The sequence below is a fragment of the Anser anser genome (assembly GCF_964211835.1).
Source record: "Anser anser genome assembly, chromosome: 1".
NCBI classification, from domain to species: domain Eukaryota; kingdom Metazoa; phylum Chordata; class Aves; order Anseriformes; family Anatidae; genus Anser; species Anser anser.
Window position 1 is genome coordinate 66,963,809 of NC_139720.1, and position 25,309 is coordinate 66,989,117.

Genomic DNA, 25,309 nt, shown 5'->3' on the forward strand with positions numbered 1-25,309 from the left:
CAGATTATTTCTTTGGCAACTACAAGTGAGGATAGTAACTGCAAAAAAGTACACATGACAGCCCATTTTCCTTATCTGTAGGACAAAGATCGTATTTAATCTATTTAACAAGTACAACAAGTCCTAAATAATGTTAAAGACTCTCAAAAGCAATGGATGCAAGTGAGGGACAAATCTGTGAGAGTCAAGACCCTAGAATAACATTTTCTGGAAAATCAATGTGTTCTCTTTACAGAACTAAGGCAAAGAAGCATACACACCCAGCAAGAGCATAGCCCACCCCAAATCTTCTACTTTCCTTCCTCATTTTTAGGCCAGTTCATTTGTTCAACAAAGTTTAAAAATAATCATATTTGACACAGTGTGTTATTTGGGGCTTTACTTACAGAATAAAGTTTCCCCTAGATTAAATAATTTTAAGATAAATATCCTAGGTTGGAATGGGAGTGAGGAGAAAGTGTGGTGGTGAAGAGAAGAACACTTGACAAAGATTCAGTTTTGCTTCACAAGCAAAACTAGGGTGTCTTTAACACAAAGTGACTTTTGAGTGTCAGGGTCATGCAAGAAGTTCCCTGGCAGCACCCCTCTGCCAGAGCAGGATCCAGAGCTCAACCCTTCCCTGAGGCATTAGTAAGAGAACCCATGAAGTCATCAGACTAGAGAAGAACCACAGGGACAGAAACAGAAAGCATGAGAGATCTGTGTAGACTTCACAAAGAATGCGGTGAGAGTGACTGGGAGCACCCCATTATACAAATATTTGTTTTCAGATAAAAATTGGAGAAACCAATGTCTACTGTACTGGGAACAGCAAGGACTGTCTGACTTCACCACAGATGGGGATGAGCTCAGGAAATGCACCTCCCTCCATCCTTTTTTTGGGGGGGGGGGGAAGCAAAAATTTGATTTCTGAAGAAAATATATGTACCTGTAAAGTTAACAGCTTTTCTGATACAGAACAGTGGAGGCTGTTCTAGTGGTACATGGAAATGACATTTCTAGTTCACACACCAGCATATGAAGTTTTATACTGGACACTGACAGCTCCTTCTCAGAAATGAAGGTCCATTTTAGCTTCAAAATTAAGACTATTGATCACAGTAAAGAAAAATAAAAGGCAATTTCAAAGGCATAAAGTGATTACTTTCCTCTAAAAAAGGAAATCTTAATGTGTAACAGAGTTGGTTTCACGTTACAGCTCTGTGATCTACCATTTAAACCTAACTGCTCTGGCCAAATCAACCCACATCAACCCAATTAGATGCTCAAAAGTCATCTGCTATTACAAGCTTTCAGTTGCCAACAGTGCAGTAGGAAGCATGAGAAAGCATATGAGATAAGAAACAGAATGATTCCCTAACGGAGGCTCACCCAGTGTATCTTACAGAACAGGAACATGTAGCTCAAAACTATGAAACAACTCCACATGTTGGTCATAAGAACGTAACAGAATAGTCTATTAATGGTCTTGAGGAATGGAGGTCATCTCCTCACGTGTCATTCTCCTGAGAGGAGAGAACCATCCAGCTAGAATATAAGACACGGGACTTGGGTAAAAGGCCTCGCATTTACTTATTTTATGCCTTTCCATCATTTCTAACATCCCATCATCTCAGCTGCTGCTGTACAAATAAGAGGAAACAGATCTTGCCCAAAAGCTTACCTGTCGCACCAGATGCAAAGGCTATGCCTCCCTGCTCCTCAGTGTTGACTTACACTCCCTCACGTTCTTCCTCTCCCCTCACAGATGTGTTTCACTGCCCTGTTTACAGAGTGCTAGAAAGAACTTTGGCCTGTAGCAAGGCACACAAAACAGCCTCCCAAATCAAAAAAAAAAAAATCAGTGAAGCCACAACACTGACACTGACAGTGTATCTACAGCAAAGAGGTATGATATTTGGTATGGGGGTCCTTACCAGTTTTTCTACACAAATATGTAATGCTGTCTGGGCAGTGTATGCCCTGCACACTGAGCAAACCACAACGTAACAGCAAAATAAAATAAAATAGAAATAAAAAATAAAAACTTTAAAAAAAAAGTACAGAAGTAGACTGAAAAGTTACCAGACCCAGTGTCTGCCAGAGCAGAACTGCCCTCAGAAGTCTCTGTAGTACTTTGCAGTTACACGTGCATGGAGCTCCCCAAAACATCTTTGGAAGAGTATTCAAGCTTCCTAGATCTATTCATTTCATTCTCCCCCAAATATTTATCCCCCACAGCATTCCTCACCTGGAACTAGTGGAAGAAGAAGGGGGATGACAAAGAAAAACTCAGAAACCTGAAGATTGTTTGGAATTTATTCCCTTGAACATTTCACACAATTGAACAAATAATGTCTTGATTCCACAGCAACAGGAAAACCAAGTAGTACATAATTTAAAGAGACACACACCCAAAACAAAAACAGGTTAAAAACAACTGCATAAATAAAAATCTTCAAAGAAGCTATACAACGGAGACATGAAGCCTTTCTGAGCACTAATTGTCTCACGAATATTTTCTGTCACCAAGCTTATTTCATTTAAACTCCCTCAATTTCCCTGAGGGAAACAGTCTCCCCAAACAATTACTTCTTAGATTCTACTTAAAAAAAATAACACAACAAAACACAACAAACACAGATGTTTTAATTCTACAATTAAAAGAATCCAAGTCCTTTACACAATATTCTTTTTCTAAGATGCATAAACTTTTAATGAAGCTCTTAAAAGTGCCCAGAAAAATTCATATCACCCTTCAGAATATACACATAACAAACATTAAACAAATATTTCAGTGGAACAAGTCTACAGGTCTGAAAGCTAGAGAGAAAGGTGGAATTGGGAGATCTTTTGCTCCCCAGAAAAAGTGTTCTTAGCAGGATCCAGCCATGAGCATGAACTAACCACATCACTATTTTGTATATTCTTCCTCAGCCCCCAGATCTTTTTCTAGGATTTTTCAGTGAAGCTCTATTAGGTCAGCTGCACTTCAGCTCTTCAGAACAAATAACCTTCCAGTTGTTCCTTTGCCTTTCCAAATGTTCTGGGATTCAAATTGCTGGTCCCTTAGCATTCTCCTTTCTTTTACACCAAAGCCACACAAATCCTGATAAGAACACTGACAAGGAACATGATGGACTGGGAACAGTCAAGCACATCTCCTAAGAGAGATTCCTGGCTTGCTATTGAGCAATGATTCACCGGGCACCGAACCTTAGTCCTAATCATGCAACCCACGCACTCTCCTCAGCTTCCAAAAACACAGGATCTGATTCTTAAGTTTACATCTTAAATCTTCCAGCAGCGAAATAAATCTTGCATTAGGTCTCTTTGGAGCTGTATGAAACCCCATAAAAGGGTTCAGTATTATGTGCCCTGTCCTGCAGAACACAACACCACCATTACTCCAAACAAAAAAGAAAACCTTCAAGGCACAGCAGAAGAGGAACTATCTTTCCTCCCAGTTTGGTGATACATCCCAAAATATGGATGTACCTTTTTTTAAAATTTTATTTTGGGGTGGGCAGGGGAGGGGTATGGATGTTCGTAAATGCAGAGTTTAGTGGTTTAAAATGAAGGCACCAAAAACAGAAGAGTATGTCACAGAATTAGTTAGTTTACTGTATCATCTGTAATTTAGTGTTTATAACACAATAAATTAAAATGAACAAAACCCAAAGCTGAATAATAATGAAAAGAAGTGACCAAATGGAGGATTTCATGAAGATGTGTTTGTATGTACAAGCAAACAGTATTGCTTTGAGCTGAATCATTTTCACAAGGCATGTTCAATGTATGTTAATGGAACTGGAAAGGGACAATGATTATGAGCAAGCTGCCAATTCATATATAGAAATTTATACAAAATGTATTTGTACTTCATTAGGCACAGAAGTAGAAGTGTGTGCAAATATTATTGTACGCATCCATAAAGACTGTGAAAATCACAGTTTTAAGATCCTTTTGAAAACGTGGCTCAGTTAATTTACTTTATAGGGTACACCATTTAGAGGAAGCATTCACCCTTTTCTAGCTCTCCAAGTCAGCAAAAGAACTTCCTCTTGTAAAGTCCACCTTTACTCACTATACACAACCGATTACATGTTTATGGGTCTGCCATAAAGGGTTTCCTCATAACATCGCTCCCTAAAAACTTTTAAGGCACACCCATAGAAGATTTTTTTTTTAACTTTTCATATTCTTTTCATATTGCACACCTGTATCATATATACTATATATTTTTGTGATTGTAAAGCAGGAGACTTAATGCCTCTACTTTGTACTTAAATTTTCAGTTTTGCATACTATGGCTTATAATTGGTTTCTTAAGTCTTTCACGGGTCAAGTAACTACTGCAAAGACCTCATGACTTGCATATTATTGCAGTATATTTTGAAGTATGAGCTTCCCTAGCACGTCTTTTCCTTATGAACTTCCTATTGCTGAAGTGGGCAGAAATGCACTGCTGTGAGAAGACAAGCTTTGAATGGGAAACATCTTACAACAAAACATCACCACCTGAAGTCACCCCAAGGAGCATTATCATAAATCTGATATGGGTAAAGACTGTTCCAAGTCCATCTGTCAAGAAAGAGCTGGAAGTTTGAAAATATGTTCTTACAGACCTTTAGAACAAATAGAAAAAACAGCATTTGCATTAAAAGCACATTAAAACCATATAGAGTACTGTAAATAATATTAAAAAAAAAAAAAAATCCAAGACATGGTGGTTACAGATTATCAAAGGGAGAGACAGTTGAGAAGCAAAGTGGTTTTTTTCCCTTGGCAATAGCAGCAACTTTGGAACAAAGGCAAATGCAGAAGATAGAGAGAAACAGGCAGACAGAATACAGAGAAGGGTTACAGAATCTACGACAAGCATGCCACAGTTCAGCAGGACCAAAAGCATAGTAACTGCTTTTCCCAACTTCCCTTCCCAGGAGAGAATGGCATCACTCACTCAAAAGCTTGTTGTCCCTTCCCCAATCAGTATGGCAAGAGTCAGTTTGAACATAACCTCCCTGAAAACATCCCTTGTAACCACTACATAAGATGTCACGCAGGCTCTCTGGCAAACCATGCAAGACTTTCACAAAAATAGTGGTTCTGCTTGACTGCCAAAAAACCTCAGCTTGCTTATCACAGGTTGTAGTCTACAACTATAGTCATTACATGGGACAGACGAAACACATTTAATGCCAGGCAAGCCTGTGGCCACCCAGCAAGGGACTGACGTCTTTAGCAAAGTTAATACATGCCAATCAGGTTAGTAACACATCACAAAAAAGTGCTTGTTGTGACCAATCTTACCTCAGCTGACCAAATATGCTGAATGTTATTTTGTGTTTGAATGAATTTTAATTACTAATCTGGCTAAAAAAGAAGAGACCAGATTTGGTGGCAAAGTAAAGGAGACACTGAGTGCAGGGGGAAACCCCATGCATTCACTTGGGATTCTGTGGCAACTAAAAAGCAGGCCTTTTACAAGTCATTATAATGGTCACTGAACAAGCTAATTCAGGACTGAATTTAACTCAGAGGGTATAAAATTTAAGAACAGAAAGGTTTTTGTCTTATATATTGTTGAACTGATGTTTCTGCTGTACACCTTCCTTTTGTATTCTAAGGTATCTTTAGATTTCCATCAGAAATGAAACCTACACATTCTACACTTTTGGTTTACTTAATCATTTTAGAGGCAACTTAAACTCCTCATCAACATCTGCCTCACTACTGAAACTGGCTCAGACCTCAAGGTATGAAATTACTACTGCCAAATTTCATTCAGTAGCACTTTCCTGAAAGAGGTCAAACAGTTTCAGATATACAACCTGTTAATTGGTGAATCTACCAGATGGCTGAAGTGGAGCACCGGAACAGCTCTGCCTCTATCTCTAATTCAGAGAGGTTTTTGCTTAAGGCATTAATCTACTCTTCAGTGAACGCAGAATGCCTATAGTTTCTAACATAGCGAAGTTAATAAATTTCAGGAAAGCTTATGTGCACATAGTTTGAAGTCAGGACTAGAGATACAGAGATGTAATCTTACAGATTCCCTTTGATTACTCAGAAATAGTACCATATTCTTCCACTGTATCATGAAGCTTTGTAATTCAAAAGTTGAGGTGTTTTTTCACTTGTTTCTGTTTTTTTCCCCAAGCCATATAGAATTGTAAACACATTTCCAGTTTCCTGGCCTATCCAGCAAGAACTGGAGCTAAAGATAAGTACCTACAGGACATGACTGTTAAACTGACTGATGGTGAACTGACCTGCCTTTAATGACACTGTAGCTTGCTTTTAAAATACATTACACTTAGCCTCCTCCTGCTTCTTAATACTTGTTAAGCCAGAAATTTTAAAATACTCTTAGAACCTCCTTCACAAAGAAGACTAAATCTCAGCTACAAATGGCAATTTTCTAGCAGAAAGTGGAAGAACAGCAGAGGCAGAGCTCACTCTTCTACCGTTAAAGGTATTTCTGTCATGCACACAAGAATGCAACATATTACACTGCTTTAAAGATGAGCTAGCTTCATCCAGCTTAGTATGCCCTATTGGACTTTGTGCACTACAAAAGACAAAGCTTTAAAAGCTCCAAAAGATTAAAAATGATGCTACAGTCAGGCACTGCTTTAGAATAGCAGCAAGCAAACAGGAGCCCTAGATTTCAAGTTTTGCTCTTTGATAAAATAGTGTCTGTTCTATTTTATTTCTCTGGAAATATTACCGTTCTTGTAATTGTGCCACCACAGCAAACCACGGCCTACTGTTTGTCCTACTTAGTGATCACTCAGATGCTATTTACTGAAGGCTCACTTATAAATGTAATTAAATTTGATCAGTTGGAAGGACTAAATCAGAAGAAGGAGACTTTGACAGCAATTGTATTGAAAACCTAATTGATATACAGTTAAATGATTTTTTTCTACTTTTCATCACCAGTAGCTTTATCCTATTAAACTGCCTTATTCTCATATGAGATATTCTATGAATAACAGCTCCAAGAAATATCTTTTCCATATATCTTAAAGAATATGCTTCACATAAAAAAAAAAAAACTCTTCACCTTTAGAGAAAACAATTTTAATTGTCTAGCCAATAGTACAAAAAATGGTGTAGTTATCCCATCTGTCCAAGGCATTTTGCAAATGTCATTTTTCACAATGCTTTCTTTCCTCCATTTCGCCCTATGGAAATTCCACACCAATGACAGAGGAAAGAGTGAAAATAACTACTTAAAGAATCAACTGCACGCAGTAAGAATGAATTTCGGTCTGACTGCATTCAGCTTCCATCTTAGAAATGCTTGTAAGAATAATACTTAAAGTCAAACATAGGCATGATTTTTATCCACCTGTATGTTTTTAAGATCTTTTCTCAACTAGCACTGTGAAAACATTCTTTTCTCAAAGTTTTGCTAGAAATATGTGCTCCCTCTAAAAGCAACTGATTTAGTTTTTCCATAGTATTCTAGAACCAATACTAGAAATCAAATCTCTTTCTTACATCACTAAATAAACATTTAGGGGCTGGGTGAACGAGCATTTGTAGCAGAGACACTTCTCCCATGTTAGAAGGAATTAGAATTTTAAGTTAAAAGGCAAAAATACTTCACAGTAAGACACACACATTCACTACCCCATTTCCAAAGCCGTGGCCAGGAGCAGCACAGATTCTGGCAGTAAGGGAGGAGCACCGTGACCTGCCAGCACCACAAAACTCAAGAAGTTTAAGGAATCCGATCCCATTAGCTGTCACAGATACCCAGAGTTCCAAAGGAGACACAATCCCAAGATAATGGGATCTTCCCCATTCAAGTACCAGATTAATGAAGAAAAGCTTGGGAGAATGAGAAACCACTTCCAGATTTCAGGCAAACACAGAAATCCAGTTTGCAAGTCATTCCAGTGTATCAGAAAAACTTTTAACTTGACTAACATCAAGATACATACATTACAGACAAAGCCTCTTTATCTGGGCCCACTCAGAGGAGACCCTTAACTGTGCATCTGTGTTTTCCTGGAACTATTTCAGATAATGTCCTTGAAAGGACTGAAAATCTAGGCCCTCAAAACCACAATGCAAAATAATAATATATTGAGACTTTCACATAACGCACAAAATTCACATGGCACCCCAAAATCACACAAGTTATACAGCTTTTTAAGTTGGGTCACATTAAATCTTACTGGTCAGCAGACTGCCCACAGAATTCCCCTAAGATCTGCACAAGAACTTCTGACTGGACATAGAGAAAGGGAACCCCAAAAGCCATCAGCTGACACATGAAAAAGGAGTCCAAAGGGTTCTGGGCTACCTGGTGCCCAATCGAGGAAACTGTGCTGTGCAGGCGCTGGCTTGCCAACCTAACTCTGTCAAAGAAGACGAGAGAGTACTGCACCACCCTGCTAAAGAAGGAAGTGGAGCTACCTGGGGCCCTCTCTGCTGAGGCGGAGATGGAATTTGCCCGTCCACTTCCATCACTTGCCATAGCGTCCTGCAGAGGTCCTTTAGTGTCCTATAAGAATGGGAGAGGGGAGGATTAAATTCATATTCAAATTGGAAGTGCATCAAAAATGCTCTTTTTTCGTATGAGGCTATATGTACTGAAAACACTGAACATCAAGAAAACACAAGACATCCCTCTTGCAACTAAAATACCCCTTTATCATCACATAAGGCAAGGTCTGAACCAAATACATTCCCTCTCAATATGTTGCTTTATTTAAGCCCCCCAAAACAAGCTGTATATCCAAGAAAGCCAAAGCATTGAGATTCCTGAAGTCTGCTTATCTGGAATATAATACGAGTTTCACTTTTGGTCTTTCTTTTTGGCATACAGTATGGCACAAATTTTGGGATAAATCTCAAAAGTTAGCATGTACTAAAAAAACAACCGAGAAACAGGCAGAAAGACAACAACCATCACCACCATAGAGGTTAAATATAATCTAATGGGAGAAAGACAGGTTGTGTCATGCAAGCTTAACTGAACTTGAATGCAAAGAGACTACCATATAGTTTGCTCACTCTTGCTCACGTGGAGTACCACAAAAATACTGAAAAGTAAGTTGAAGAGACAAATTAAGTCTAACATGCCTTGGATTGTATAGACAAAAGCAGGGACATTTTTCTGTAATACAGGGGAGGTCATGGTCCTATGTTTAAAGCATAAACGCTTCCATTACAATCGTGTAGTAGAAAGGATATCCTTTCTTTCCATACAGGTTCCCACTAACAGATAGCAAACATTTAGAAAAGACCAAAGGTCTTCTTTATAGCCTATGCAGATGGGTCAGAACTTCATGTTTTAAAGGAAATGCAAATAATATGTTTCATCTTACGGAAAAATAAAACCATTAACAGAATTCCTCTAGTCTCTACATGAACTGAATAAGCATTTCTGTTTAACAAGAAAGCAGATCAAAATACTGTTCTGAATGGCACAGTATGTTATTTTATAATAATCATGAAAAGAGAAGTGATAATTACAGAAACTGTTTTTAAGTAAAATTTACAGAACTGCAAGACACCATGACATAAAGCAACTTGATGCATTCTGAATTTTTCTGCTTTCTGAATAATAAAAAATAACATTTACTTTTTCAATGTTAAGAATCAAAATCTATTAACTTGACATTTTAGATGAAAATAATGAGTTACCTTTCCTGACACTGCTGGCCTCTTCCTTTGAGCATAACCGGAGAGTCGGTAACAGTAGTGAGGCTTACAGTAGAATTTACCTGCAGATAGAATACAAATGATGGTCAACAATGAAAACAAAGCAGCTTAACACAATATAAATGTATATCTCACTGCAACTTATTTCCTGTTGCCTTTCCCTTCGCTTCATCTAGTTTAATCAGTATGCATGGAGACAAACACTATCTGAAGTTTTAACTCTAGCCCTCCTCTCTCCCCCTGCTAGCTAGCCTCCTTTCTATTGGGTGCCTAACAGCCATTTAGCTTAATATCCTATCAAACACCAAAGCAAAGCTGTGAGGCTTGTGTGGTATCACATGCTAACAATGCGGCTGTGTGTGGGGAACAAAGAAATCATCACATGAAAAGCTGGCAGAAGCACTTTTGGAAAAAGCAAGAATGAATACAACCAGCAGAGGAAAGTGGGAGAGGACGGTGTTAACTCCCAAAGAGCCATCTCTGAAAATGCACAGTGGCTACTTGTGGAAAGAACAATCAAGCAACAATTCATTTTCACAAACCTTTTGTGACACTACTGATTTAGTAACACCCCAGAAGCCTAGATAGGTTTTCACCATTATCTGAACGCTATCAGGAAGCCAAAGCAGCACTAGTGATACTCCAATGCAAATAATAACAATAGGAGCAAACTGCTAGCACAGCTATTTGCCAGTGTACCTTTGTTACTGTATCCTGCTCAATGTCTGCAGCTCACAGCATCCCCTTCTTCTGTGAATTCCTACTCCTACAACTTTACTAACGCATTTCAATTCAATACTTTGACTTTTGCTGGTTCCCCCAGTTTCTCTGGACTGGTATTAGCACAGTAATTTCTAATGATTTTTTTTATGATAGAAAAATGGAAAATGCTATCTTTTGAGAAGTCTATGTTTAAATAAACATTTGTTAATATTGACTCTTTCAGAAAACTGCTCATTCAATTTGTTTCAGGGGGAAATGTCTGAAAAGAGAAACAACAGAAAGGCTCTTATATAAAAATTCTCAGACTTTGAATGCTCTTCAGTGAAAAGAACTAGATGAATAGCAACTATGTGCACATACCTTGTTATTTTTCTCTCAGAGAAAACCCAGATTGAAATATGAGCTGGATTTTCACAATGATTAGACTGGATAGGATACAACATATTTCTGTTTGGACATATTCTTCATACACATGTGCATATGAAACTTAAGCATGTTATTATTTCAGAATCAATGCTATAAGTGTGCTAAGACTCCAAGCTTTCTGTTTGCTTCACTGAAGCTAACTGGCCATAACTATGTATGTAAGCTTGTTGGCAGAGGGAATCACTAAATCTGGTGGTAAAAACTGTTTCAGCCCATAGAGTTTACAGAACTCCATCCGTTATGGCTAAACATTTAATCAGATACTCCGTTACTTCTGAATGCACTAAATAACAGCAGTGCTCAAAAATGCTTTGTCCCAACTTTGATTACTGATGAAGCTGTTACTTTTACGTGTTGACTTCGAAATTATCATTGGCCCCTTTAAATTCATAAACCAAGTCTGCTGACCTTCTGGCCAAGGAATAATGTGTTTTCTATTTCTTACTGGGAGACTGGTTTGATTCCTCAATCCTTCGTGACAGAGCAAGTCCATTACTGAGGGTTGTTATAAAATTCATCATCAATGGATACATTATTTTGGTTCTTTTTTGCTCCTTATGCCTAGCTGATGTTTCCATGGGCATTATCCTACCCAATATCTTCAAAAAAAATCTTCCAAGCTACCCACAGAAGGTTTCTACCAATTTTATAACTTTTCAGTCTGCACAGAACACTCGAGTTCCATTCCATGGCATACAGCTTACTGAAATTTTTACTTCATCTTAGCTTCAATGAACGTGGAAAAGGATTAGTTCTAGAACTTTTTTTCACTTATTTTGGTTTATACACAATCATTTCTGGTATAGAATCCTTTCCATCTAATATCTCACTAGTTTTACATCGTTTTGTACATGTTTTCCTATTGAGATAGGAGTAAAGATAAATGACAGCTGTGAAAGAATATTGTTGATATACATAAAGGTTTATCTAAGACACTTTTTACTTCATTCTTTCTTCAGAAAATGTGAATTTTCTGTTAACTCCTGTTCAAGCAACAAATGCAACATGTTGCTACTCTTTGACAAAAGTTACTTTTCAAAAGTGATGTGTGATTTCAAATCATTATTTTCAACATGCACAATTTCTGGATGATAAAATGAGTTACATCTCCTGACATATTGTTCTGGTTTCTGGTTAGGTATATCTGATTATATTCTTAGGTATATCTATCCACGTAGTTTCAACAGTTTAAGAGTGTGTGTCTTTGGAACTGAAGTTACCCCGTTCCCTAACTCACCAAACTTCCAAGATGGTTAAAAGTATTCTGACAAAAAAGCAATTTCTCTTACCATCTTCAATATCATAGGCGTAAGATGACAATCGCAGAGTGGTGGCACAGTATTCACACTTGAAGCAACTGCGGTGGAAGAACTTGCCTTCAGCACTCAGCCTCTCCATCACGTAGACTCGCTTGTGGCAGAAGTAACAGACATCGCTGCCTCCCAGGTTTTGGGGGAACTCCTTTTTGAGTGAGCCCTAGACAGAAATAGGCATGACTAAATTTGTGCATGTCCAGTCTCTCAAGATTGTGTCGTCATATCTTCTCCTCATCTTTGCAGATACAGGAGCATCTGGATGCTGTTGTTCTTTGACACATGGATGCTGCAGTTCTTTGACACAAATCAGTTTTAGCCAGGACACCAAAAACTAACCTTGAAGTCCAGTGAAGAAAGTCCTAGGATACCACACCTACATATGTGAAAAGTAAATTAAGCTCTGGATTGGGGAGTGAACACAAGTACTATTAAACATGACCTTGAAGTAAATAACTGAAGGAGGCATATGACGGAAAGGCAAAAACATTAGAAATCCCTCAAACAGCAATTCTTAGACCTTCATTATCAAAGTTGGTATCTCCTCCAAAAAACAATAATGCTGAAGTAGCCCTAGTGGACCAAACACATCTTCATAAATGTGACCAGCAGTTTCTTAACTGTTCATACACAGTCCTTAGACACTGAGATTAAATTCAAACATTTTGCAAGGAAAACCAGAACAACAGTGAGGGGGGATGGAGAAAGGGAAGTGAAGCCTTTCACAAAGCTACTATAGATTCCATCAGCTGTGCTAACAACCAGACACAATACTTCGGATCTACAGAACATCTAATCACAAACACATGTCACCTTCTGTACATCGTCTTACCAGTTCCTTCTTGTCTAGAAGGGTTTTGGGTTGCTCTTTCCTTTGAAGCTGATTGGCTATCTGCTCAGCTAATGAGCTCACGCCGCCTGTGTACATCTTTATGTACTTCTACCAGATGGATGGAATGAAACAAAAAGGAAGTGAGAAAAGAAAAAAAATTTTAAAAATGACTGAAAAGATAATAGGTTAGGTGGTGAAAAGGTGCAGAGAGGTGAAATCATGCCAAAACTGTGGACAATATGAAGTGACAGGTAGTAACAGCAAAGCTAGTGTCATCAATAATCACTAGAACAGTCCAATATCAACTGCAACCATGAAAAAGGTTTGCATTTTGCATTCTGTATGTGCTGTAGAAATACTAAGATGATAAAGAAAGCAGAGCTTACTTTTGCTTGTGAGGTATTTCGCACTTGGAAACCTGAACATATACACTTCTCAAAGATGAAAGCAAATATAGGTAAAGATTTTACGTTCCAGGTAAAATTGGCATCACAATCAAAAATCTTTTAGAAGATGTGTCACAGAGTCTAATGTAACATGCTGATTGCAACATATTTATATGCTTAGCACAATATAGTTATAAGCTTAGCAATTGGAAAGGACTCGTTTACAGAGCATTCATAAAGCAGGAAGAAATCCTTAAATCATGAACTCACAGTGATTCAAAAATACAATTTTTTCCAATGCTAAAAATACATAGAAGTTTATAGGGAAAAAGAGGCAAGAACTTCATCCAACACATTAAAGCCATACCTGCATACACCTGGAACACGCATTTGTTGAACTGTGAACATGGCTTTATGACTAGGCTTTTCTCCATCATGGATATTGACTGTCTCCAAAATTGGATATCTAAAAACCCTTCAGTATTCTGAGAAATCTAGGCAGGTTGGCTGTTACCTTACACAGTACAAAATGAGTGTTTGGAAGCCAAGTTCAGTCACTGCAGGAGCGGAGGAAGTGTTCTTCACAGGAAATAATTTCAGCCATCAGCAGTAATTACATAGTTAGGAAAATTATGTGGTTACATCCGCGTTAGCTTAATCACACTGCAAACACCATGTATTTGACTCAGAGCAGCAAGGAGCACGCCAAGCAATTTTCCTTTTCCAGACTAAGAAGTATTATGAATGCTTCTAGCTGGAGTCTCTTCCGCAAATGAAAGAGCAGAGACACACACTGGCTTCTGATATAACAGTAACCTGAAGGAAAAGGCTGGGGTCTTATCTCAAAACCCCCTTTACCCATAGTAGAACTTGTTTGAAGCACACTAGTTATTTCCCACAACTAGTAAGAGCATAAATTTCATGAGTGTGGTTAATAGCCTTTTAGAAATGTATATAACCTTCACATTTTCAGACATGAGAAAAGCAGGATGCATCACAAAAAAAAAAACAAAAAAAAAAACACGCAGAATGGGTACTTGTGGGGGAAATGGTTTTTAAAATGGTGTGCTCGGCCATCAGAGATTATCATTGCTATTGCTTTACTCCTAATTCATTAAGTTGTGTCACTGTCGTAAAGAAGGTTTATTTCTCACCATGAAGAACTTACACTCACTGCTCTTACAGGCTTGTATACTAATTCAAGCCCAAAATGTAGATCACTTGCAGTACTTATATATGCAAGAAAAAACATGATTTGTCTTTCAAAAATTTCAGGGTTCCATATTCTTCCTCAGTTTATGTGCACACACATATGTGCAGTTGTATTTCAATGTCATATATTGTATTTTGTCAAATATTACATTTAAAATGGAATATGCTGGAAAATTTTTCTTCCTTTCATTCAGCATTGATCTGAAACTGGCAACCATGATCATCTGGCCAAGAGGTTTCCATTTTCCTCTAAAAGGAAACCTTTGAGGATATTTAAGCTTTCTTAAAAGACAGTTCAAGCTCTTCCATGGGAAGCGGGTGCTTTTAACAGAAACTTCCTTTTAGCTGAAACTGGATTTCTACTGAACAAGTTTTGATTTGAAACCTTCATCCAACCTTAATTGCAGGTGCTTCAGGATCTTTAAATTTCAACCAATACATATAAAGTTTTGTGCCTGAACAGTGACTATGCTAATATTAACTCACAATACCATGGATTATTTAGTGTGAGAAATTTAGTTGCTGAATTTTTGATTTTGGGCTCTGTGTTTCTGATATTTTTTTTACTATACATGACGTCTGGCCTAATACTGGATTTTTAGTGAAGCATTTTATCTTTCCTTCCTTGGGCAAATGCCTTCAAGATGTAGAAAGTTCTGAAACATTTTGAACCCACTTCAGCTTAGGTCAAATCAAGTTCGTGTTGTTTGTTTTACACATGACAACTGCAACTAGTTCAAATTCCCAGTGATTTTTCAGAAAGCCAAAGTACTTTCTACTTCATACTATCCATTAAGCACATACACACAAACATATTCTGTTGTTTGGCCCAAACTCTCAAGAAAAGCAGCAAGCAAAACAAGAAAGCTTTACTCCAAAGCTAGACCATTAGTGCTCAAAAATCTGATTTGAGAGTGGGATGTAGCAGAAGCCTTGTCATTTGCACCAAATGTTAAATATACTTAGTTTCAAACTGGTTTAGGGTTGACAATAACCAAGCTATGTAACAGGCTGCCTCTTGTTTCTCATTTGTGCATGAATATGCACAGATATTGCATTCTGCAGGTGAAGCAGTGCAAGCCTAGCCATCTCTTGTGGTAGGTCCCTGGGTGGAGCAAGCAGACACAGCTGAGTGCACCTTGCAATGCTCAGGCTAATGCTACCTGTCGAAGAGAGTCAGATGAAGGTGAAGAAGGGCGATTAGAAGAACGGAGGCTAAGGGAGAGCTCCCACTGGTCAACAAAGAATCGACGAGACGGTTCAGTCTCAGGCTAAAAAATAAAATAAAAATCAAAGCAATCATACATGACTATGAAGGAAAAACAGGAGAAAATAAGAACAAAAACAGGCCCTTCTTCCCATGAGCAAAAAAAAGTAATTATCAGAGAAGATGCACTGGACATTTTTTCCAAGTTGTCCTACAAGGGTCTTTTTCTCCCTAGTGAGCCAGAGTAAGTTATTCTTAATTTGCCCTTTATTTGGTTTTAAGTTATTTAGGGCCATTTGGAAGCAGTTACCTACTTCCACAGATGTCCAGCCTCCTATAACCCAAACAACTAAACCACTGGCACAGATCCCAGATCAATTTCCTCTGCTCCTCCTGAACCTCCCATTATTCTGTATTACTGGCTCAAGACACTACGATTGTATTTCAGGCCATGTGAGACCTCTTCTATATTTTAACTATATAAACCAAAAGCCTGCTCTCCTTAGGGGTGGAAGAGAAAGAAATTAACTTGTATGCGTTGCCAGTAATCAGCATCAAGTTTCCAACATAACATTTAATGTCAGCAGATTTGAAACATCATGCTAAAAAGAATGAAACAATAAAATGCAATCTGCTGTTCAATGCTGTTTCAATGATTTGCTTATCAAATGGCAAACAGCAAATCCCAAACTGAGAATGTGCATCCTTCTGAAACCAGTTTTTCACAGAAGAGCCCAAAAATTGGCCGCTCTCATTATCTCTATAGTTCATTAATGCCCATCTCCCAAGAACCTACTTAATGTAAATAGGAAAAAAAATTGGTAGCTAAACATATCAGACAGTGCTGGTAGCAATTTATAGGAATGTACAGTTTCTATCTGGAAGAAAAAAATTATGTAAATTTCAAATATTTGACCCACTTTCAATTTTAAAAAAGAAAATTATGCTTTGGGTTATAAAAAGGAAAACTAAATGTCATATAGCTGCTTGACCCACAAAAACAGCTATTTCTAGCAATTTAGAATAGGCTAGCTTCAAGATTAAATCTACTGGGCAAAATGTAAAATAGCTGGGATTTCAGAAATGTAACTGTTTGTTTTATACACCAATTTTCTGTACTTAAGATCATCAACATTTAACCAAATTGATTTTCTGAAAATTTCTTACTTTGCTTTCTCTCTCTTACTATTCTACTTTTTCTTGATTTCTTTCCTTAAATCCCACATCATAATCTATCATTGTCTGCAGTGTTCCAACATCTGTTTTCTTTTTCCTCTCTGCCTTATCCACTTTATCCTATCCTCTACTTTGTGTTCTACATCTCCCCTTTATTTTCTCACATCCTTAATTCTGCACTATACAGCAATAAGATTTTTTTTTCTTTGCAGTGTAATGCTGTTAATCTTTTCCATCCTCAAAAAGAGCCTAGAAGTACTAGAGAGCAACACAAAAGGTAGGAAGTAAATGTTTTGGTCCCCGTGTTAATTCTGTATCATTACTTCAACTGAGTAATGAAATACATGTGAGCATGCTGTCCTTGGATCATGACTGAGATCTTCGGTTGTATCACCCATTAACAAATAGATGATAATATGTTTAAAGGAGTCTTCTTACCCAGTCTCTCATTGTTTCTTCTATGTCCCCAACATCCTATTTCAAATCCAGCCAAAGGTTCATTTTGCCTTCCTGGAGAACAGCTTCACTGATTTTAATCGTCAGCAAAGACTGCATCCCCAAAGAACACCAATTTAAAGTGACCTAATTGTTATAAATTCCCTTTTGACATCCCTTGGAAAAGTTATGCCCATCAACAAAAGTTCTGGGCCTGTTTATACTCCCGCTCAAGAAGACAGCTTGGTTTTGGATAGTTAACTCAAAACCATAAATTCTGAAAAAATAATCACTTATGTAGACGGTGTTTTCCAAAGGCACTCTCCAGTTTGCCAAAGGCTGTTGAAGGTAACCGAAAACAGCTAGGAACGAGAAACAAAAGAAGGCACAGTTCAAACTGGCATGCTCCCCTATGCCAGGGAAGACAAACAGGAGAGAATATTAAACACAAAACCAAAACAAAACAAAAGTGTACAATAGAATCAAAGAAAATCTGCACAAGCTGCCAACTCTGTTGCTGGAAGTAAGTATACAGGAAATATGGACACAGAAGTAGTACTTCAGAGCCAGCAGTTATGCTTGGAAAACGCAAATGTTCTTGCTTCCATAAGCAAGTAAATCCGGTGAGCAACTGACTGGTAAATGACCACTGTGAGAAGACTTGATCCATGGTCCAGCTGCTTTTCAGCATGCACTCCGAAGCTTGCAGGCTGTTTTTTACCTTATTGTTTATACTATTTTGTGAAACAGAAACATTCTCATTCCTCAAGGAAAGAGTTAAAAACCAGCAAGCATGATAAAAAATACTACACAAAATGAGCGTGATCTTTTCTTTTTAGCCACGTGACTGTGTACAGGCAATGGTCCCTGTATTCTGGTGAATTTTTCCACCCCTCTGAGCACAGATGTCAGTGGTACCCAGAATCACCCCCTGATGCAGGACGCCAGACAGGCAGGGCTGTAGTCACCTGATGCCTCACAGCAGGCCTGGACTCCAGGAGGGCAGCCAGCTGACATGCCCTTTGTTCAACATTCTCAGGCACTTGGTCATCAGAAAAAAAACGAGGAGATCTCTGTGAGATAAGGAAGGAGGGAAGAAGTAAACAAACCAGGAAAAAAAAATCCCCCAAAGGAAAAGATAACAAAATGCCAGACGCAAGGTAGGAAATTCACATGCAGAGCAGTAAGAAGCTCCCTACCGATGATTGTTTTCATTTCCACTGTGTACTGCATTAATGTTCTAATGAAGAGCTAAATTTTGACACTCCAGGCTAAGAAAAAATCAGCTGAATTAGACATTATCCACAACTTTCCCACCTAGGACAGCTGCAGCCAAAACCAAACAAGCGCATAGCCTCTCCCTGGCATTGCCATCCAAACAAAAACAAAAACCAACCAAACAAAACCCAAACCCAAAATAAAACAAACAAAAAACCACTCTTCATCAAGATGTGGCTTCATCATACACAAAGGAACTTATTCACCAATTTATTTCACCCTAGTGCTTGTTTGTCGAGGATTTCCTTTACACATCTACACCTGCACATATTTGTGTTTCTCAGATTTTCTGCGCAGAAACACACATTTTTAGGGCAATATATTTCAGTGTTCATAAAGAATTAAATAAGCTCTTTAAAGATGCTTGTATATAAAAAGAGAATGCTGTGCTTATAAAAGAGAGGATGTTTAATGAGACTGGCTGGTTGAAGCAAAATCAAACTAGCACAGAAGTTGCCGATTTTACTTCTGCATCTTCTGTCCTACTTGTTCTTACTGCACCATCGTGTCAACACACCCCAGGCACTATATCTGACACCTCTGCTATTCTGGTCTTTCATATCAATCTTGCTGAACTGTTGTGTGTTGCACATAGTGACATGGAACAAAGACCTGACTTTTGGCCTGCTGTACAGGACAGAGTATCACTTGCAACATCATACAGCTTTCAGCTAATTTGTTTGTAGTGTTCAAAAGTAAATGGACCAGGAACTACAACTGTGTGTGTGAAGAAACCTCAGGCTTAATCTGTCAAGAAAGCTCAAGTGCTGCTACATACTGTTAACTGTTCTCCAAAGCAGAACAGAAAACTGGGTTCACACCCAATCAATGAGAAACACTTTTCCCATTCAAAGGCATTAATAATACTCTCTATTTTCAGCTGCTTTCGGTTCCACCTACTCCTTCCTACTAGATCATTTTCACTAAAACTAGGGCCTATTGTAAAGCTGTGGGCTTCTGTGTCACTGCAGACACATGCTTATTCATTTTCTACTGCCTGTCAGAAAACATTCGGCCCACAAGTGTCTTTTGTGTAGAACACATTTTTGAAGTTACAACAGTTTTATAGCTGGCTACCATTTATGACTTAATTCATTAAAAGCCTTTACTGGAATGTCAATTAATTTGTCAATATGAATTCAAATCAACCAATTCTTTTGAGTGCCTATCTTTCCTTTTCCCATGCTTCTGGATAATACTGAATCATTAAGACAGGCTGTTGAATATTTCATTGTTAAGAAGGCTTCAACCCTCTATACTAAATAATGCCTCATCATTTTTCCTTTTACTTTGGCCTGTAGGAGGCAGGATGGAATGCCAGTTGTTTAACCATCCAGAAAGCAAGCAGTGAACACAATGCAACCATGTTCGCATGAATTAGCACAAAACATAACTCTTCTTGTTCTGCTACAGCCACAGCATACTTCAAAAAGAGGTGTAAGAGAAAAAGAAGAATGGGAAGAGCTTAAGTGCCAAATCTATGGCAAAATACAAGCATATAGCAAACTGTTGATGAAGGCTTGTTATGCGTTTGTGTGGGCATCACGCAGAAATAGTTGACTGCTCCTAACTGACTCTCAGCAGTTTCAGCGTGTTAACAGCAGCATTAGGATAAGTGCTTCACTACTCAGTACATTTGCTCCCTGTACTGCACACAGCTGTGTCATCAGCATCCATGCCATTTGTTCATGCTCTTTACCCTTCCTTGTCTGGGACTCTGCTCCCCAAGATAGTCAGCACCAGGTTCCCTGTTTCTCTGCAGGCAACAAATTATGAGCTTAATAACAATCACAGACCAACTTCCTAGTCAAAACAGACTGAATTTGATTTTTCTTAAAATGTAGGCAGAAAAGAAGTCATAATGATAGAAAAACAGTTTACTGAGAAGAATATTTTAAAAATGGCAATAATGACTTGGTTCCTGTAGGGAAGATATTAAAAAAAAAAAGTTCATATAGATTCATATTAAATCTGTTAACTGCAGTGTAATAAAATTAGTACAATAAAGATGGTAAGACGCTCAACATCTACTGTGATGTTAGATCAAAGGAAAGAAATAGAAAGTTTAAAGGAATTGGTAGAATGAATGCATTAGAAGTGCAGAGTTTTTAAAAGACATCAGTGTAACAAGCACATAGATCCATTTGACTCGCTATGAGGTGTGGGCCAAGACAATTTCAGAAAAAGAATAAGGAAGAAGAAATGTCTCCAAAGGCAGGTCCCTCAACTGGTTCTAACAGATTTCTTCTGTAACACAGGAGGTAAAAATTCCTCTGAGTTAAAAGGAGGAAGCTGACAATGTCTTTTTTTTTTTTTTTTTTAATTTGAGCAAAAATGTTTCCTGCAGGACATGAGGTAGAAAATGGTCTACATACGTTTGGACCCAGCAGCAGTCAGCTCTCATGACTGAACTAGGCAAGTATGAGAGAGTCACAGGACAAACAAACAAAATACTTGGAGAAGACAGGGAGGGAAAATACAGAGCTAAAGGGTCCTCAGAAACTGAAAGCCCATTTTTTAAATATGGAAAGTGATTGCCACACCATAGATTAAAAAATAAATCTCAATATTTAACTTAGTTTCTCTATCATAAGCTTGGGGAAAATCTGTCACAATGTCTGGTGCCCTGCCACAGGACAAGAGGCAATGGGCACAACCTGAAGCACAGGAGGTTCCAGCTGAATATGAGAGGGCACTTCTTTACTGTGAGGGTGACAGAGCACTGGAACAGGCTGCCCAGAGGCTGTGGAGTCTCCTACTCTGGAGGTATTCAAAACCTGCCTGCATACCATCCAGTGCAACGTGCTCTAGGTGACCCTGCTTGAGCAGGGGGGATGGACCAGATGATCTTCAGAGGTCCCTTCAACCACAACCATTCTGTAATGATACAATCTCTCATTACACTCAACTCAGTTTAGATGTGGGTTTTGCTAATGAAAAGGGCTTTCCCCACCTATTTTACCCAGATGTGCATTCCTGAATCCTTCCTTGCACCACGCTGTCCACAGTGTGCCAGAAAACAAACTGCTTTTTTTGTTAGAACAATTGTAAATCAGTTTGGTAAGCAGACCCGACTAGTCTGCACAAATCTGACATAGGAGAAGCAGCAGAGGAAGTGTGATCCACAGGCTGTAGTGAGGGCAGATGAAATGCAACATGTAACTGTACTCTGAGAAACCACAGTAGTAAGACAAGTCAAACAATATGTTCAAGAATGTCCCTTTTCTACTCTGCTAAAAGTAGAGTTTATAGAAAAACAAGTGCTCAGCAAAGAAACATTTTCCACCTTCGGGGAAATCTATTTGGGTCTATGGAACTGTAGCTGTCTTTTTATCAACTGAAGATTAGTTAAGGGCTGATCAGGAAGGAGGAGAATTTATTACTGCAGTAGGAAGATGGAACAAAAATAAAGACAGACAACTCAAAGAAGCAGGATGACCATGTATAACAAACAAGACAGATATTTAAAGATTTCAGGTAATATTTAACTAGAAGGACAACAAATACATGTGTACACACATCTGATTCACATGTATATACTGTGTTCAGAACAACACAACTCAAATGCAAACTAAGACAGACTGAAAACAAACTCTTGAGACAAATGCCTGGATGTGGGGGAAACTGAAGGACCAAACTGGACATGTGCAGGCCACAACAACAATTCAAAAAAGGACTTCATACAATAAATCTGAAAGAGTTTCATGGATACAAGAGCGAATTCTCAGTCACACTTCTATAAACAAAGAACAGAGATGGAGAAAAGTTGCAATTTCCAACCCTGAACTATTCCGAACATACTAACTTCTGTTTAGAAAAAAGGAGCCTTTGGCCAGTGAATGATCTATATGTAATACAGGATCAAGTTCTAATACTTAGACAAATGCACACCTACTGAATTTCTAAGAAGCATATGTATACCTTAAAGGTAGACGTGGCCCTTTTATTTCAGTTCTATTTTGCTGCAACTCAAAACTGAAGAAGGCTACTGTAATTACTAATTACCCTAGAGTAAAGTCTCAGAATCTCCAGTGCATTAGACAATCATCAAAATGATGCTTCTTCTGAGCTAATGCTGACCTGTGTTTCTATTCTAAGAGGTTGAAGAAGCCCTATCACCCTCTGAAAAAAGAAAATTGGAAATATATTTGTAAGTGGGATGTCTGGTAACTGATTTAGTCATTTGTACAAAGCAGTAATGAAGAGAGAGGGACAGAGCATGCAGAGGGAATCACCTGCTGCCTGGGATACGGTGGAGAGGAAGGTGGAGTGGAAGAAGAGAGCATGATCACTTTTTTGGGGCAGGTCCGACAACGTTCCTTACTCCTCATCTTTTTTTAAAACAAAAAAAAGAAAAAAAAATCATAATAATGGTAGAAAAGCTACGATAACATTACCCTTGACTTTGTTAGACAGGCTAGAATGCATAAGCTTAGAGACCATGACCCTATGCTCGTAGCTCTTATGAATGACCTAAAGCCACATTTTATCCAAGCTGAAAGAGAAAATTTTCACCCATATTCACATGATCACACATCCATTTGGCAGATAACTCTAGAGGCAGCCAATAAACATGTAGTTATAGCAATAATCAATTCAACCAACAGTTTCTGAGTCAAGGTCTTATGCTCAGTCAAACGTAAAACTTGAAACTCTTGGTAGCAGAGTTGGACTGCTCTTGTTGCTTCGTGAAAAATTACTTAGTGCTGTGCCTTGCAATGTTTAAGAATATCCATCCTGTTGACCTGATTACTCTTGCTTGCAGCTTATTAGCAATACAACTCAAGTCACAGTATCCCGTTCTCAGCTTCTCTACCTTACAGATATTAAACCGTCTCAGGCGAGTTAAACTGTGCTTTGCCATTCTACTAGAAGAGAAATACAGCTGCTTTCAAGGCAGTATGTAGCCATACTAAATAAACTGAATACTATACGATGCATATATGTCCTCATTTTTATATACTGAAAGAACATGCCTTGCTAGTTCTTTATGTCCCCGCTACGTACAGTCTTTTCTCCACCATTTCTAGATATTTAATGTATCTTATGCTTGCTTTTTTTTTCCTTTTCTTTTCACTGGAGCGTATCTGGAAATTGTTGCACTGAAAAAAGAAATGCTTGTGTATCCAGAGTCACTGCTAGGTAGCCTCCAAAGAAACAGCATGCTGTGTAAAGATATTATAGATATTCATTATGGTCCTGACAGCTGAGCTGGTGCTAACATCTATTTGGGTGTTCTCTTCCCCTTCACCAAAAAAGTCAACTGTAATTCAAACAGATGCTACAAGCAACTTAAACTAAGCCACATGATTTTGCACTGAAGTGGATTAGGAGCATTCAAAAGGCTCAGCTGTGAAAGCACTAATCTCTAGCAGAAAGGGAGGTAACATTTTCAATCACTACAGCTGTTCATAGACTGTCATCTGACCATGGCCTAGTTTGCATTTGAAATTTCTGTATATTCCCAAACTTGTGTAATTTTGCACGGCAGATCACAGAATATAACATTGTATGGGTATATGAAGTACATATTCAGTCCTCCAGTAGGATGCACCTCTAAGCATGTGAAGTCAAAGATGGCTACAGGAACAAGGAAAGAAAGACTTATCAACGTATTTAAATGAGAAATTAAGTAGGAAAACAGTATTTGCAGAAATCATTGGTATAAGTTCTCTTCTGCTGAGATTTCAGCTCCAGCTGACTGGTCATCTCACATATTACATATCTTTAAAAATCACAATTCCAACAGAATTACTGAAAAGGGTTTCTACCAACACGCTTTTATCACATATCAGGAAATCCTCTTGAAAGAACAAGCATCAGATGTCCAGAGGCAGAAGAGATTTGTGCTGCACAACACGTGATCTCCATCTTACAAGCATCTTCATACACATCAGTGATTTACACTTGTGCATTACACACATACCTTCTTGTTATTAGGAGGCTATGAAACTATGGCAGAAATATGCTGAAGACCGTAAGTTCAAAGACTGGAATCCAGGACAAAATTCAGTTTGAAGGGCTAGTCTCCCACACCATAACCACTCAGATACTCTTCTGGATAGACTACATGGCTTTCCTATAGCTTCATGATCCCTGATGAGATGCTCTTTCCCAAAAGCAGTGAAAATGGAAAGCAACAGAACGCAACGTGGAAGATATTTTAGCACGACTAGAGGTTAATTTGAGATTATCCACCATACCACAAAATGCAATCCAGCTTTTTTTAGGAGATACCATGTCACATAAAAAATTGCATGTTTCTCCTGTGCACATACACAAACATTACCTTCATGCATTACCAGCTGCTGCTGAGAAGTTCACAGTAGCATGAACCCAGTTTTGACAACATAGATCAGCATTCCCGAATTGTAGTTCAACAAATCAAACACTGCAATCTAATTCAGGAGGAAAATGCAGGCCACACTGAATGCTTACAGCAGTAGACTGAGGAGGTTTTTAACCTGCTTGATCCTTTCAAGGTTTTCCCTTTTCAGGAGAGATAACAAGGTCTTGTGATGAAAGTAAAAACCACTTCAGAACAGATTCTGCCACGACTTCACTCTTTCTAGGAATTCTGTCATACCAAGCCATCCCTATCCCACCTCTACAGCAGACACAGAGACACTCTGCATTATAAACTGAAACTGTTTGG

The 25,309-nt window shown here is 38.3% G+C and overlaps 1 protein-coding gene across 6 annotated transcripts in view; it reads right to left on the bottom strand.

Annotated features, from left to right (window-relative positions):
- The window catches only part of MICAL3 (microtubule associated monooxygenase, calponin and LIM domain containing 3), a 157,796-nt gene that overhangs the window by 60,553 nt on the left and 71,934 nt on the right, over nt 1-25,309 (bottom strand). For 3 of the 6 annotated variants that reach the window (XM_083820296.1, XM_083820297.1, XM_083820299.1), the window contains exons 18-25: nt 22,890-22,985; nt 20,354-20,410; nt 18,345-18,449; nt 15,722-15,829; nt 12,961-13,068; nt 12,105-12,291; nt 9,649-9,728; nt 8,416-8,503 (exon numbers count right to left, since the gene is read on the bottom strand). In XM_083820296.1, coding sequence (XP_083676422.1) covers nt 8,416-8,503; nt 9,649-9,728; nt 12,105-12,291; nt 12,961-13,068; nt 15,722-15,829; nt 18,345-18,449; nt 20,354-20,410; nt 22,890-22,985 — 829 coding nt within the window. The remainder of the gene's footprint in view (nt 1-8,415; nt 8,504-9,648; nt 9,729-12,104; nt 12,292-12,960; nt 13,069-15,721; nt 15,830-18,344; nt 18,450-20,353; nt 20,411-22,889; nt 22,986-25,309) is intronic. The other 3 variants (XM_083820298.1, XM_083820301.1, XM_083820300.1) reach the window with 1 other exon arrangement.